The sequence below is a fragment of the Eschrichtius robustus genome, chromosome 16 (assembly GCF_028021215.1).
Source record: "Eschrichtius robustus isolate mEscRob2 chromosome 16, mEscRob2.pri, whole genome shotgun sequence".
Taxonomy (NCBI): Eukaryota; Metazoa; Chordata; class Mammalia; order Artiodactyla; family Eschrichtiidae; genus Eschrichtius; species Eschrichtius robustus.
This window is the reverse complement of record NC_090839.1, coordinates 37,760,738-37,774,622: the sequence shown is the minus strand read 5'-3', so window position 1 is coordinate 37,774,622 and position 13,885 is coordinate 37,760,738. Positions and strand designations below refer to the sequence as shown.

Here is a 13,885-nt window from a genome sequence, read left to right as displayed (position 1 = left end):
GTATCAAGTATCTTTTCCGACCACAACGCTATGAGACTAGATATCAATTACAGGAAAAGATCTGTAAAAGATACAAACACATGGAGGCTACACAATACACTACTTAATAACGAAGTGATTACTGAAGAAATCAAAGGGGAAATCGAAAAATACCTAGAAACAAATGACAATGGAGATACGACGACCCAAAACCTATGGGACGCAGCAAAAGCAGTGCTAAGAGGGAAGTTTATAGCAATACAAGCCTACCTCAAGAAACAGGAAACATCTCGAATAAACAACCTAACCTTGCACCTGAAGCAATTAGAGAAAGAAGAACAAAAAAACCCCAAAGCCAGCAGAAGGAAAGAAATTATAAAGATCAGGTCAGAAATAATTAAAAAGAAATGAAGGAAACAATAGCAAAAATCAATGAAACTAAAAGCTGGTTCTTTGAGAAGATAAACAAAATTGATAAACCATTAGCCAGACTCATCAAGAGAAAAAGGGAGAAGACTCAGATCAATAGAATTAGAAATGAAAAAGGAGAAGTAACCACTGACACTGCAGAAATACAAAAGATCATGAGAGATTACTACAAGCAACTCTATGCCAATAAAATGGACAACCTGGAAGAAATGGACAGATTCTTAGAAATGCACAAACTGCCGAGACTGAACCAGGAAGAAATAGAAAATATGGACACACCAATCACAAGCACTGAAATTGAAACTGTGATTAAAAACCTTCCAACAAACAAAAGCCCAGGACCAGATGGCTTCACAGGCGAATTCTATCAAACATTTAGAGAAGAGCTAACACCTATCCTTCTCAAACTCTTCCAAAATATTGCAGAGGGAGGAACACTCCCAAACTCATTCTACGAGGCCACCATCACCCTGATACCAAAACCAGACAAAGATGTCACAAAGAAAGAAAACTACAGGCCAATATCACTGATGAACATAGATGCAAAAATCCTCAACAAAATACTAGCAAACAGAATCCAACAGCACATTAAAAGGATCATACACCATGATCAAGTGGGGTTTATCCCAGGAATGCAAGGATTCTTCAATATATGCAAATCAATCAATGTGATACACCATATTAACAAATTGAAGGAGAAAAACCATATGATCATCTCAATAGATGCAGAGAAAGCTTTCGACAAAATTCAACACCCATTTATGATAAAAGCCCTGCAGAAAGTAGGCATAGAGGGAACTTTCCTCAACATAATAAAGGCCATATATGACAAACCCACAGCCAACATTGTCCTCAATGGTGAAAAACTGAAACCATTTCCACTAAGATCAGGAACAAGACAAGGTTGCCCACTCTCACCACTATTATTCAACATTGTTTTGGAAGTGTTAGCCACAGCAATCAGAGAAGACAAAGAAATAAAAGGAATCCAAATCGGAAAAGAAGAAGTAAAGCTGTCACTATTTGCAGATGAAATGATACTATACACAGAGAATCCTAAAGATGCTACCAGAAAACTCCTAGAGCTAATCAATGAATTTGGTAAAGTAGCAGGATACAAAATAAATGCACAGAAATCTCTTGCATTTCTATACACTAATGACGAAAAATCTGAAAGTGAAATTAACAAAACACTCCCATTTACCACTGCAACAAAAAGAATAAAATATCTAGGAATAAACCTACCTAAGGAGACAAAAGACCTGTATGCAGAAAATTATAAGACACTGATGAAAGAAATTAAAGATGATACAAATAGATGGAGAGATATACCATGTTCCTGGATTGGAAGAATCAACATTGTGAAAATGACTCTACTACCCAAAGCAATCTACAGATTCAATGCAATCCCTATCAAACTACCACTGGCATTTGTCACAGAACTAGAACAAAAATTTCACAATTTGTATGGAAACACAAAAGACCCCGAATAGCCAAAGCAATCTTGAGAACGAAAAATGGAGCTGGGGGAATCAGGCTCCCTGACTTCAGACTATATTACAAAGCTTCAGTAATCAAGACAGTTTGGTACTGGCACAAAAACAGAAATATAGATCAATGGAACAGGATAGAAAGCCCAGAGATAAACCCACACACATATGGTCACCTTATCTTTGATAAAGGAGGCAAGCATATACAGTGGAGAAAAGACAGCCTCTTCAATAAGTGGTGCTGGGAAAATTGGAGAGGTACATGTAAAAGTATGAAATTAGAACACTCCCTGACACCATGCACAAAAATAAACTCAAAATGGATTAAAGACCTAAGTGTAAGGGCAGACACTATCAAACTCTTAGAGGAAAACATAGGCAGAACACTCTATGACATACATCACAGCAAGATTCTTTTTGACCCAGCTCCCAGAGAAATGGAAATAAGAACACAAATAAACAAATGGGACCTAATGAAACTTAAAAGCTTTTGCACAGCAAAGGAAACCATAAACAAGACCAAAAGACAACCCTCAGAATGGGAGGAAATATTTGCAAATGAAGCAACTGACAAAGGATTAATCTCCAAGATTTACAAGCAGCTCATGCAGCTCAATAACAAAAAAACCAACAACCCAATCCAAAAATGGGCAGAAGACCTAAATAGACATTTCTCCAAAGAAGATATACAGATGGCCTACAGACACATGAAAGAATGCTCAACATCATTAATCATTAGAGAAATGCAAATCAAAACTACAATGAGATATCATCTCACACCGGTCAGAATGGCCATCATCAAAAAATCTAGAAACAATAAATGCTGGAGAGGGTGTGGAGGAAAGGGAACCCTCTTGCACTGTTGGTGGGAATGTAAATTGATACAGCCACTATGGAGAACAGTATGGAGGTTCCTTAAAAAACTACAAATAGAACTACCATACGACCCAGCAATCCCAATACTGGGCATATACCCTGAGAAAACCATAGGTCAAAAAGAGTCATGTACCAAAATGTTCATTGCAGCTCTATTTACAATAGCCAGGACATGGAAGCAACCTAAATGTCCATCGACAGATGAATGGATAAAGAAGATTTGGCACATATAGACAATGGAATATTACTCAGCCATAAAAAGAAATGAAATGGAGGTATTTGTAATGAGGTGGATGGAGTTAGAGTCTGTCATACAGAGTGAAGTAAGTCAGAAAGAGAAAAACAAATACAGTATGCTAACACATATATACGGAATCTAAGGAAAAAAAAAAAAAAAAGGTCATGAAGAACCTAGTGGCAAGACGGGAATAAAGACACAGACCTACTAGAGAATGGACTTGAGGATATGGGGAGGGGGTGGGGTGAGATGTGACAGGGTAAGAGAGTGTCATGGACATATATACACTACCAAATGTAAAATAGATAACTAGTGGGAAGCAGCCGCATAGCACAGGGAGATCAGCTCGGTGCTTTGTGACCACCTAGAGGGGTGGGATGGGGAGGGTGGGAGGGAGGGAGATGCAAGAGGGAAGAGAAATGGGAACATATTGTATATGTATAACTGATTCACTTTGTTATAAAGCAGAAGCTAACACACCATTGTAAGGCAATTATACTTCAGTAAAGATGTTAAAAAAAAAAAAATCATTGGATGATAGATCAGTAGGTGATAGTTTTCTACATATGTGTGTGAGCTAAGTGTGAGGTATATGTCTCCTTTTCTAGGGAAAAAGAAAGAAAAAGAAAAAGATATTTGCTTATTGAAACATGTTTTATGAACTGAATTGTGTCCCCTCAAAATTCATATGTTTAAGCCTCACTGTATGTGACTGTTTTTGGAGATGGAACCTTTAAGGAGGTTAAATGAGGTCATAAGGGTGGGGCCCTAATCTGATAGAACTGGTGTCCTTATAGGAAGAGGAAGATACACCAGAGTTTCTGTCTCTCTCTCCCTCTCTGTGCATGACTGCAGGTCAAAGGCCATGTAAGGACACAGCAAGAAGGCACCACCTGCCAGGAAGCGAGAAGCCTCACAGAAACCACCCTGCTGGCACATTGATCTTGGACTTCTGACTGCACAACTGTGAGAAAATAATTTTCTCTTGTTCAGGCCACCCAGTTGGAGATATTTTGTGATGAAAGCACAGACTAACTAATACAACATGTGAATTATGAAATTACATGCAATTCTGCAGCAGTAATGTGATCCTTGCACCTCGGGCTTTGTCACAATGTCATGAGGAATTCCTTCCTACCTGCTCCTCTGCTGGATAAACTTCCACTTCCTCCTGTAGGTCAAAGGTTACCAGCTCTGGGAAGCTTTCCTTGGTTTCCCCAAGAAGAGTCAGCCCTTCCTCCCCTGTAAAGAGCTCTATTATAATAATGATCATAGTGTTTGGTCCCAACACAAATCCTTTGTAGAAAGGTAGATCATACATTAGAAATTTAGATTCAGCATCTTATCTTCCTGGGCTGCCCATATGTTAGCCATACCACTGTTATGCTTAAATTTAAATGAAATTAAATATTCAATTCCTCAGTTGCACTAATCACATTTCAAATACTAAATAACTACCTGTGGCTACTGCACTGGACTCTCAGACATGGAACATTTCCATCACTGCAGAAAGTTCTATTGACAGGGTTGCCCTAGACAGTAATTTGAGGTGGGGGGTTGGTAAGGTTGCATCTTTTTTTTTTTTTTTAATTTATTTTTATTTTTGGCTGTGTTGGGTCTTCGTTTCTGTGCGAGGGCTTTCTCTAGTTGTGGCAAGCGGGGGCCACTCTTCATCGCGGTGTGCGGGTCTCTCACCATCGTGGCGTCTCTTGTAGCGGAGCACAGGCTCCAGACGCGCAGGCTCAGTAGTTGTGGCTCACAGGCCTAGTTGCTCTGTGGCATGTGGGATCTTCCCAGACCCGGGCTTGTACCCATGTCCCCTGCATTGGCAGGCAGATTCTCAACCACTGCGCCACCAGGGAAGCCCAAGGTTGCATCTTTTTACATCCTTTTATTTCCCCAGCATGCAGCCTAGTGCCTGCTATGCAGTAGCATTCAATAAATATTAGTTGAATTAAAGGAAAAAATTAACACTATTTATCTAGTTGTAGCTACTTAAGCATTCATGGTTCCTAGAGACCACAGAAATGAACACACATATAAAATTTTATTTTTATTACTGACAAGTAAAAGAAAACTGAGCAATTTTCATTTTCCCTGGGATGAGAAAACCAACATGCAGCATTAAGATATAATTATAGAATTTCTCTCTCAGGTGTTCATATAGCAATCTATAGTTGTTAACTCAGAAGCACAATATCGATTCTAATTTATTTTTTCTAGGTCATCTATGCTCCATTGTTCTATAACTGACCCTATGGACTCATTAAATCTTTCAGCATGATATTTATGCAACCTTATTTAATGAGTCCTCCAACACCTTGAATTCTCTGGATCTCATACCTATTATTTTAGTGGCAAACTTCTGAGTTTAATTAACCGTATTCTTCATGGACTAAAGGAGATCATAAAAAGGTCACCCAGTCGGTACACAACTCTCTGCTTGCAGACAGCCTCTTTGTTGCCACAATTAAAGATCTTCAAAGAGACACAGAATAACCCTTGGGAATCCCTTTAGGTATTTAGATTTTCTACCTCTCGGAAACTTTTGTTTCTTGCTTAAATCTTTCACAATTTAGTCCAAAGCAGTTCTCCTCACTCTAACTCCAGAGCAAAAGGAGAACAGGGTCATCTGTCACATGCTCTGGAGAAGCCCCTTTCTGTGCTTTAACTGAGACGTAGATACAATCTAAAAGGAGATGTTGCTTTTCCAAATGTTCCTTTGGATTTTCTAGTAACCTCAGGGTAAATAGTAGGGCTGAGTAAATATTCTTTGAATGAAAAAACAAAAGCCATAAAAATAATTCCTTAACAAATACATATAGACCATGGCACAGAGCCTAGTGTGGACCCAAACTTCTTTCTCATAATCCAGGACAGGACTTTTCAAGTGGGAGAAGTAGGTGTTAGTTAACAAGGATGCTCTTCTAGACCTGGAGGAAGAGAAGGATTTAAGAGGGGAGAATGTGGAGAGAAAATGTGGAGGGAAGGGGATCTCAAGGGAAGAAAGCCCACTGGGTCTCTGGTTGAGCTCAGCATGTACATGTAAGCTGGGTGCCTGTGAGTGGAGATGTGAGGGGAGAAGGCAAGTCAAGGTTGGGAGGAGGTGAGGGTGTCTGACCTCAATCCCAATGCTTCACACAGGGGAGCAGTGCATGTTAAGCAGCTAGGGAAGAAGGTTGTGTCAAATCCTTTGAACCCACCCATGCAGGCACCACCGCACCTCAGAGTTCCTCCTCTGCTTGGCAGTGCTTTCCCGCTGGATGCAGTGAACACAGAAAATAGCTGCCCACCTTTCAAGTACAGATTTCCTGGAGGTGAGGTCTGTTTTCACTGGGCTGGAAGTTTTCTAACATCTAGTCCTAGGAGATGTTCTTCTCCCAGATGTTTGTTAAAAACAAGCGATTTTGAGAAACTTGAACATCCTGCCCATGATGGTTAATTCCTTTGCTCCTGTGACCAGTTTGGGGGCTAAATCCTTGGCAAGATTTGGTCATGATCTTGTGGAGGCCGGGGTGTGCCACCAGCAAACGAAACAGGCTTTGTTATATGTGACAGGTGTCTACCCCTTCTCACCACTCAGAGACCTGCTTCCTTCAACAGAGAGGCTGGGAGTCTCTCCACTCTACATATGAGTGTACTGAGGCACAGACGGTGGACCCTTATTGCTTGCCTGCCCACGAAATGTGAGAAAGTGATCTCACACCCCTGACAACTAGATCACAAAATCATAGCTTCTGATATTTACTGAGAAAACTGAAGGATACAAAACATGGGATCTCCAAGGTTTGGCACTTCTTGTATGACTTTAGTAAAGTAATTAACCTTTAAAAACTTTAGTTCCCTCAACTGCACAATGGCAAGAATAAGATGACACATGTAATGTGCATAGAAGGTGCTTGTCAACATAGTAAGTGCTCAGTAAATGCTAGTTGTTCTTGTTTTTATTATTTAAGTGTCAGGAAAAAATGTTAATGTCCTTCTATGGCCTTGAATTGCTCTTTATTTGTTTTACAGATTGTAGGAACTGTGGTTTTCATGCATTTGTACTCCCTATTGAAATAGGTATAGTTTAGAATAAAGCAAGCACTTAATACTTGACATAAATTTATGATTCTCCAAAGCTATACCATTAGCATTTTTAGAAATTGGTCATTTTATTTAATTAATTTATTTATTTTTATTACCATTATTTTTTTAATTGGTCATTTTATAGCTCTTTACCTAAAGGTTAATACATATGCACAATGAGCAAACATCCCTTTTTGTTTTTTTTTAAATCTTGCTCTACAGTAATTTGTATTTATTAAAAAATAGAAGTTACCAGAGTTAAAAGTATGACTAAGCTGTTCAGCTTCACCTATTTATCTTTAGTTGATAACAAGGAATATATTTTCATCCCTGAAGGTTTGCATTCACAAATTAAAAAATGTGAAATTTCAAGTATTTATATGATGAGTATTCTTATAATCAATTTTATAGTAAAAACTCATTATTTCCTGACAAACGTGCGATGGCTTTATGTGCAATTACATTTTATTCATTCATTTTGTTTTCAGCTTTAGTCTATCAATGGAGATGTTTAAGGTGTGGAAGGAACCTTTGGGGAAATATTAAATTTGGTATGAAATATACTTTCCTTACACTGCTATAAAAGAAGAATATTTTGTTCTTTTTCAAATACAAAATAGTGCAATTTTTTTTCTATTTTAGCAATGAGACCTATTTTTCCATGGAAAATGTGAAATTGGTTTATTTTTATGTTGTCTTTTTATATGTGGGAAGCTAAAGGGGTCAAACTAACTATGTGACTAAAGAATTTTTTATAATGTCCAGGTATTGTGGGAATATCTATCTCTTTTGAAAATAATTTTTTGCTAAGTAAGAAGGTCAGTTGACATTCTGAACGGAAAACAAGTTGTGAACCAGCCATCACAAGCCTGATGGAGTACAGTGACACAAATGTAACCTTTACGTCTCTATTGCATTTGTTTTGAAAGACAAAACCCAAGTCATGTGTCTGAGCTCCACTGTCATTTACCTCTTCTGAGAGAATTCAATACTCTACCTGGGTTGTTAAATGTTTCACAGTAACTCTCAAAAATACCAGGACGGGAACAGCAAGTGCAACAAAACACAATCCGATGATGCTTATAATGGATGACTTAAAAGGTAGCCTAAACATTGATAGCCCAATGAGGAAGACATCTTCAAGGTCCCCCTGACATCTTCCTGGGGAAATTGATAGTACTCGCCCCTCCTCCACCCCACCTTCCAATGTGAGTTTTATCACAAGGTCATCACAGGGACGAGATCATCACCGCTGGGAGGACATGGACAGAATTCATAGCTAAAAGCTAAGGGCGTGTCTTAGCTCTCAAATGACATTCTCTGCTTCTCTTTCTAGTATAACAATCAATAGTGCAAAATAAAAAGATATCAAAGGGTCAGGCTCTTAATTAGGCAAAAAAAATTAAAATACAATAAAACACCATGAAGGCAGCTTAAAGCTTTTCCTTCCAGGTGCTCCAGCCGGGAGGAAGGAATGTACTAGATCCTTGCTAGTCAAATGTGGTCCCTGGAGATGTGGCATCCAGGACATTCCCTGGGAGCGAGTCAGAAATACAAATCTCAGGTGCCATCCAGACCTCCTGAATCAGAATCTGTATTTTCATAGGATCTGCAGGTAATTCATTTTTTCATTCAAAATGAAAATAATTGAGCTAGAGCATCACTGTATGTGGCAATTGATATAAAGGATAAGAAAGAATTTACACCTCTTTCTCAGTAAAATTGTTGTTTTCACTAATTCTTCAACATGTTTCTGACCTGCACTGCTTCACAAGTCAACAAGTGCTTGAAGACAAAAACATTATAAATCTCACTACAACCCTGTTTTCATATATCAGAAGTTTTTTTTTTTTTTTTTTTTTTTATAATCACTATAAAGCCTCTTTTCTCCCTGAAATATACACCCATTGCAATGGCATAGTCCAGTTTTCTTATTAGCAAAGGAATCCAATAGATTTCATGATGTATTTCCTCTAGCAAGTTAAAGTCGTCTTTAATTTTCAAGCTTCAATTTGCTCTAGCCAGCAGCCCCTGGCCCAAGCATCCCTATTGGTTAGATATTTTCAAGAGCTCTTGATTCTAGAGAATCAGGAACTCCTGAGCTATCCCCTTAACTCAAAATACCGTGTAGGAATGCAATGACTTTTACTGTAGTTTTAAAAGGAAGGGTGTGGTAAATTGAGTGGAGTGAGTCAAGAAGACTCCCTGAGAGTTAATTTAATCCCACTGGATTTTAAGGTAGTAAGATTGGAAACCAGTACTGTGAGAAGGAGGAATTTTTTTAATGTTTCAGAAGTGGAAATAATAGTGTGAGTGTAAGAGAGAAAGATCAAGGTCAAAGGGGAAGCCAGTTCAGCAAAGAGAGAAACAAAAAACAAATGAAGAAGAAGAAAATATGGAAGAATGGAATTTATGTAAGGAGGAGAGAGAACAATGGTGAAGCAATAAATACCCGAGGAAGGCACGTAAAGATGAGGGACGCATCACCCACCCGAACTATAGCAGGAAAAAGATGGGAATGTAAAGAGAGGGGGGGTGAAGAACAAAGGAGCAAGTCCACGATGCCTGTAAACTGGATGGCTACACGCCACCCTTCTCTCAAAAGCGACCCCTCCCATCCTGTCCTACCTGGCCGGAAGGACACCGGTCTCACTGGTCATCACTTGAGAGCTTGAGGGTTGGGGGGAGTAAAGTTGGGGGAAACAGAGGGATCCTCATGGCAAGTTTCCGACAAGAATGAGGAGGAACCGTCCCCCTGTGTGGAAAAAAAGGGAGGCTGTCATTTTTGTGACATTGAAACTGATTTCTGAGTCATCTTCTGTTTCAAATTATCTGTCTGGGAGTTCTCTTGGAGTGCCTTTTAGAATGGAGATTTAAAACCTCAAGCTCCTTTATCTACTTCAACATTTCCCATCACAAATGCAATGGAATTGGCAATTGAATTCTCTTTGGTTCTTCTCTACCTTTGTAGGAATTAGATGTTAAATATGATCACAACTACTACTTTTGAGAAATTCTCCACAAAATCCCACTACTGTCAAGAAACCTGAGAAAAGACTGCACTCAGTCAAGGACAGCAGTTGAACAATGCAGCCCAATGAGTCTGAGCTTAATGGCTTTACTTTTCTCTCTCCAAGAGAGAGAACTATTTTTTAACACACAAAATTAGTTTTGTTAGCCCTCGACATGTTTCATTCAAAAAATATGTATTGAACACCAACTACGAGCCAGGCCTTGTTCCTGGATGCTTAGAACTCAAGAGCACCAGTGAACAAAACAGTCAAAGCCCCTGCTATCATGGAGCTTACATTCTAATGGGGAGGGACCAACGCTGAGTGACACACTTAAGAAAGAATTCAATGACCTAATGAGAGGCAACAAATGCTATAAACACCAGAAAGTAGAGCAGAATAAAAGGGAAAGGAGATGCCAGGGATGGGAGAGTGGTGGAGGGTGGTGTAAACTTAATAGTGGTCATGGAAGGCCTTTTTGAGAAGACAGATTTGAGCAAAGACTTGAAAGACAGGAGAGAGTTGCCCAAGCATACACTTGGGCAATGAACATTTCGGGCAGAGGAAAGAGTCTGTGCAATAGCCCAAGGTGGCACTGTCCTGGCTTGTTGGGGCCCAGCAGGGAGCCCAGGATGGCCTGAGCAGAGAATAGGTCAATGAGGAGATAAAGAGGGGCTGCAGCTGAGTGGGGTCAGATCATGTCAGACCTTGCAGACTTTTATTCTGAGAAATATGGGAGCCATGGAAGGGTCTTGAAGAGAGGAGTGGTCTGATTTATGTTCTCAAAGGATGACTCTGGCTGCCACCTTGGGAATTGATTGTGAGTGGCCACATGTGGAAGCAGGAAGACCCCTTAGGAGGCTATTTAGAAATCCAGGTGAGAGATGGCGGTGGCTTTGGCTAGGATGGTTTACCTGCAGTTGGCAGCTTAACAATTATAAAGATGTCCTAACTGCTTCATAATATTTTGCAAGTCCTAGGGTTGTTTTGATTCCATTGAAAACAAAGACCCCTGTAAAAAATTTAAGAATTAAAACAGCTCATTTTGTATTTCCCAAAACCTAGTGAAATCCTTTTCAACTAAAGCTAGAAGTTAACATATTTCCTGTTTTCTGTATGTCACAGAAAAACATGTACATTCTGCTGGCTACTATCTTAGATATGATTTTCCATATACTAGCATGATTAGCTAGGTCAAAATCTATTTTGATGCCCAAATGGTTAAACACTCTAAGATTCCCCCCAAGTGTATCAAGTTGTGTGTTTGTGTGTGTGTGTGTGTGTGTGTGTGAAATGGCCATAGAGAATATGTAGTGGAGAATCTATCTAAACTATCAGAAATGTGATGAACTATTTACTATTCTATCATAAATATTAGCAAAAGATAAAAGCAATTCTATTGATAAAACTCTTTGAAATATTAAAATATTATTTGTCTTGGTTTCAGCTACAAATTCAAATTCCTGTCAAATTCAAAGATTATCCTCAGCAAATGATTATAATAAATGCAGAAGCTTGTGTCAATTGATTTTTGTTGACAGAAAATGTATAATCAGGACTCTAAGTGGTAGATTTGTTACATTAATTTGGCTTTAGGCATAATACATGGAAAATAGAGAAACTGACTCTTGCTCTGAGAAATTGCTTTCCTATTTTGAACTGAAACTTTCATCAGCATATGCCCTTTTGCATTAGACTTTTCTCTAGTCTCCACATACTGCTTCATCAAATATTTCAAAGCACTAATACATTTCCTCTTTAGATATTCCACAGGTAAATATTTCTTGGTTTGAGTTTGGACATTCTTCCCCTTAAAATGTTGAGGGTCATAGAAAAATCAGATAGTGGTTTCCTGAGATCAATTAAATTTTTACATTTAATAATGTGTTTGACTATTTTTGTTATGCTGGTTATACCAAAGCAGGGGTTTAAAAGCAAACTAGAGATACATTTGGAACAAAACATCTAATGCGTGTTGGTAAAATTCATATAAATTGTGCACAATGACAGGCACACGGAGTAGAAACAGAAGTAAATCCCAAAGGTTTTGAGGGCTATCCATGGTTGTGGACTTCCATTTTATGGTAGGAAGGCAGATGAAAGTCAGTGAGATTGAAGTCCATCTCATCCTATCCCTGATGCTAAACTCAGTGCTTGTTGGGAAGACTCAACTCCATCAACACAAACATTGGCTACTCTAGCAGGTTGTGGGGATTGTCTTTGGATCCCCTCCCCTCCATCCAATACGCCCATCACCATACTCCCATATTTTCTCATCTTTAGCAAAGGAAAATAAAGACAAAAGAAGGGGAAAGAAAGTTAATGGGATGGAGAAAAGGGGGAGGAATCAATGGCATCCATGGGAATCTCAGTTCCAATTCTATTTAAATCTCAAACTCAGTTGTCTTGCAGGGACCAACAGATAACAGAAATCCATGAAGCAGCCTGGGGAATGCCCTGCAGGCCTAAGGAGCAGCCTCCTCTCCACTCTAGAGATTTGTTTCCATGTTGGATCCCTGTAATCATATAATCTAATTTTTAAAAAGAAAAAAAAATTAATAAGAAAATTTCTGATTTAAAAATAATAGTGTGATGATTTTGTAGTGTGCCAACTTGGCTAGGCTGGACATATGCCAGGGTTTCCTTCCTGTATGTTCCCAGTTAGAGTGGGTTACAAGGAAGACTCTCCCAAGAATTGTAGGGCTGATGAGAGAGGCAGCAGCCACTTTGTAATACACATGCACTATTGCTGATCTGTTGACTTGTCTTGTTGGGGTGCAGCAGCAACTGGGCCTGTAATCACGTTTCCTTCTCCTTGGGTCTTCCTTTAGTTTTTCTGACTCCTGGGTCAGGTGCGTTTATGTGTGTGTGTGTGTGTGTGTGTGTGTGTGTATTCAGCTCTGTGACAGAATTTCAGCTTCTGCAGGTTATCCTAGTTGCCAAGCCCATGCATGGTCCTCTCTTCCAGACTGCCTGCCTGCCTGCCTGCCAGGGTCCAGCATTAGATGGAGAGATGGCCTTGTGGAGATTTCATAGCCTGCCCCCACAATTACATGAGCCAATTCCCTGTAACACACACACATAATCTGCTACTGGCTCTGCTTCTCTGGTTGAACCCTGACTGATACAGATGTTCAAATGATGTCCAAACTGATACTAAATCAAACATTTTAGAAACACTATGTGGGAATTTTATATTTCTGTTAATGGCTGGTTAGGTTATTTGGGCCATCTTTCTCACTGAAAACAACTAGAAAAGATGAACTTGATATTAAAAACTATATTATTTAAAGAAACTAAGAATCACAAAAATTTAAAGAATGATCACGCTCAAACTCCAAGGAACATCAAACCTAGACAGGTAACAGGCAGGGAAGCTGCTTTTGTCCTGAGGGGCTTTTGCTAATGCTGGATATTTTGAATTCATCTTTTGACAGCCTTCTAGGATGAGGACAAGATTCATAGCCTGTGGCTGGCCAGGAATGAGGAATCTCACAGGAAAATTTCCTTACTATAGGCCAGACACACAAATTGTAGATTTGAAAATAAACCAAATAGAACTTCTAGAATTACATAAAATACAAAAGGTATATATAATTAACTCAGTGGATAAGTGAAGTAGCAGTATAAACAAAGAATTAGGGAATTAGAATAAAGGTCAGAAAGAAAATTGTCCACAGGTACCATAGGGAGACAAAAAGATGGAGTATACTAGAATGAGTTAAAAGAGGAGATAGAATAAGAAGGTCCATTTTATTTTATATGTAAATAATGTGATGGAAGGAAATTTT

General features: G+C 39.0%; 1 protein-coding gene across 5 annotated transcripts in view; it reads right to left on the bottom strand.

Moving 5' to 3' along the window:
- Positions 1-13,885, bottom strand: part of PLCB1 (phospholipase C beta 1) — a 694,419-nt gene that overhangs the window by 60,042 nt on the left and 620,492 nt on the right. For 2 of the 5 annotated variants that reach the window (XM_068565593.1, XM_068565595.1), the window contains exon 32: positions 9,712-9,838. The exons of 2 other annotated variants lie outside the window; for them this stretch is intronic. In XM_068565593.1, the coding sequence (XP_068421694.1) occupies positions 9,743-9,838 (96 nt within the window). In that variant the 3' untranslated portion in view covers positions 9,712-9,742. Of the gene's footprint in view, positions 1-5,918; positions 5,946-9,711; positions 9,839-13,885 lie in introns of those variants that run through there. One more of the 5 variants, XM_068565594.1, reaches the window with a different exon arrangement.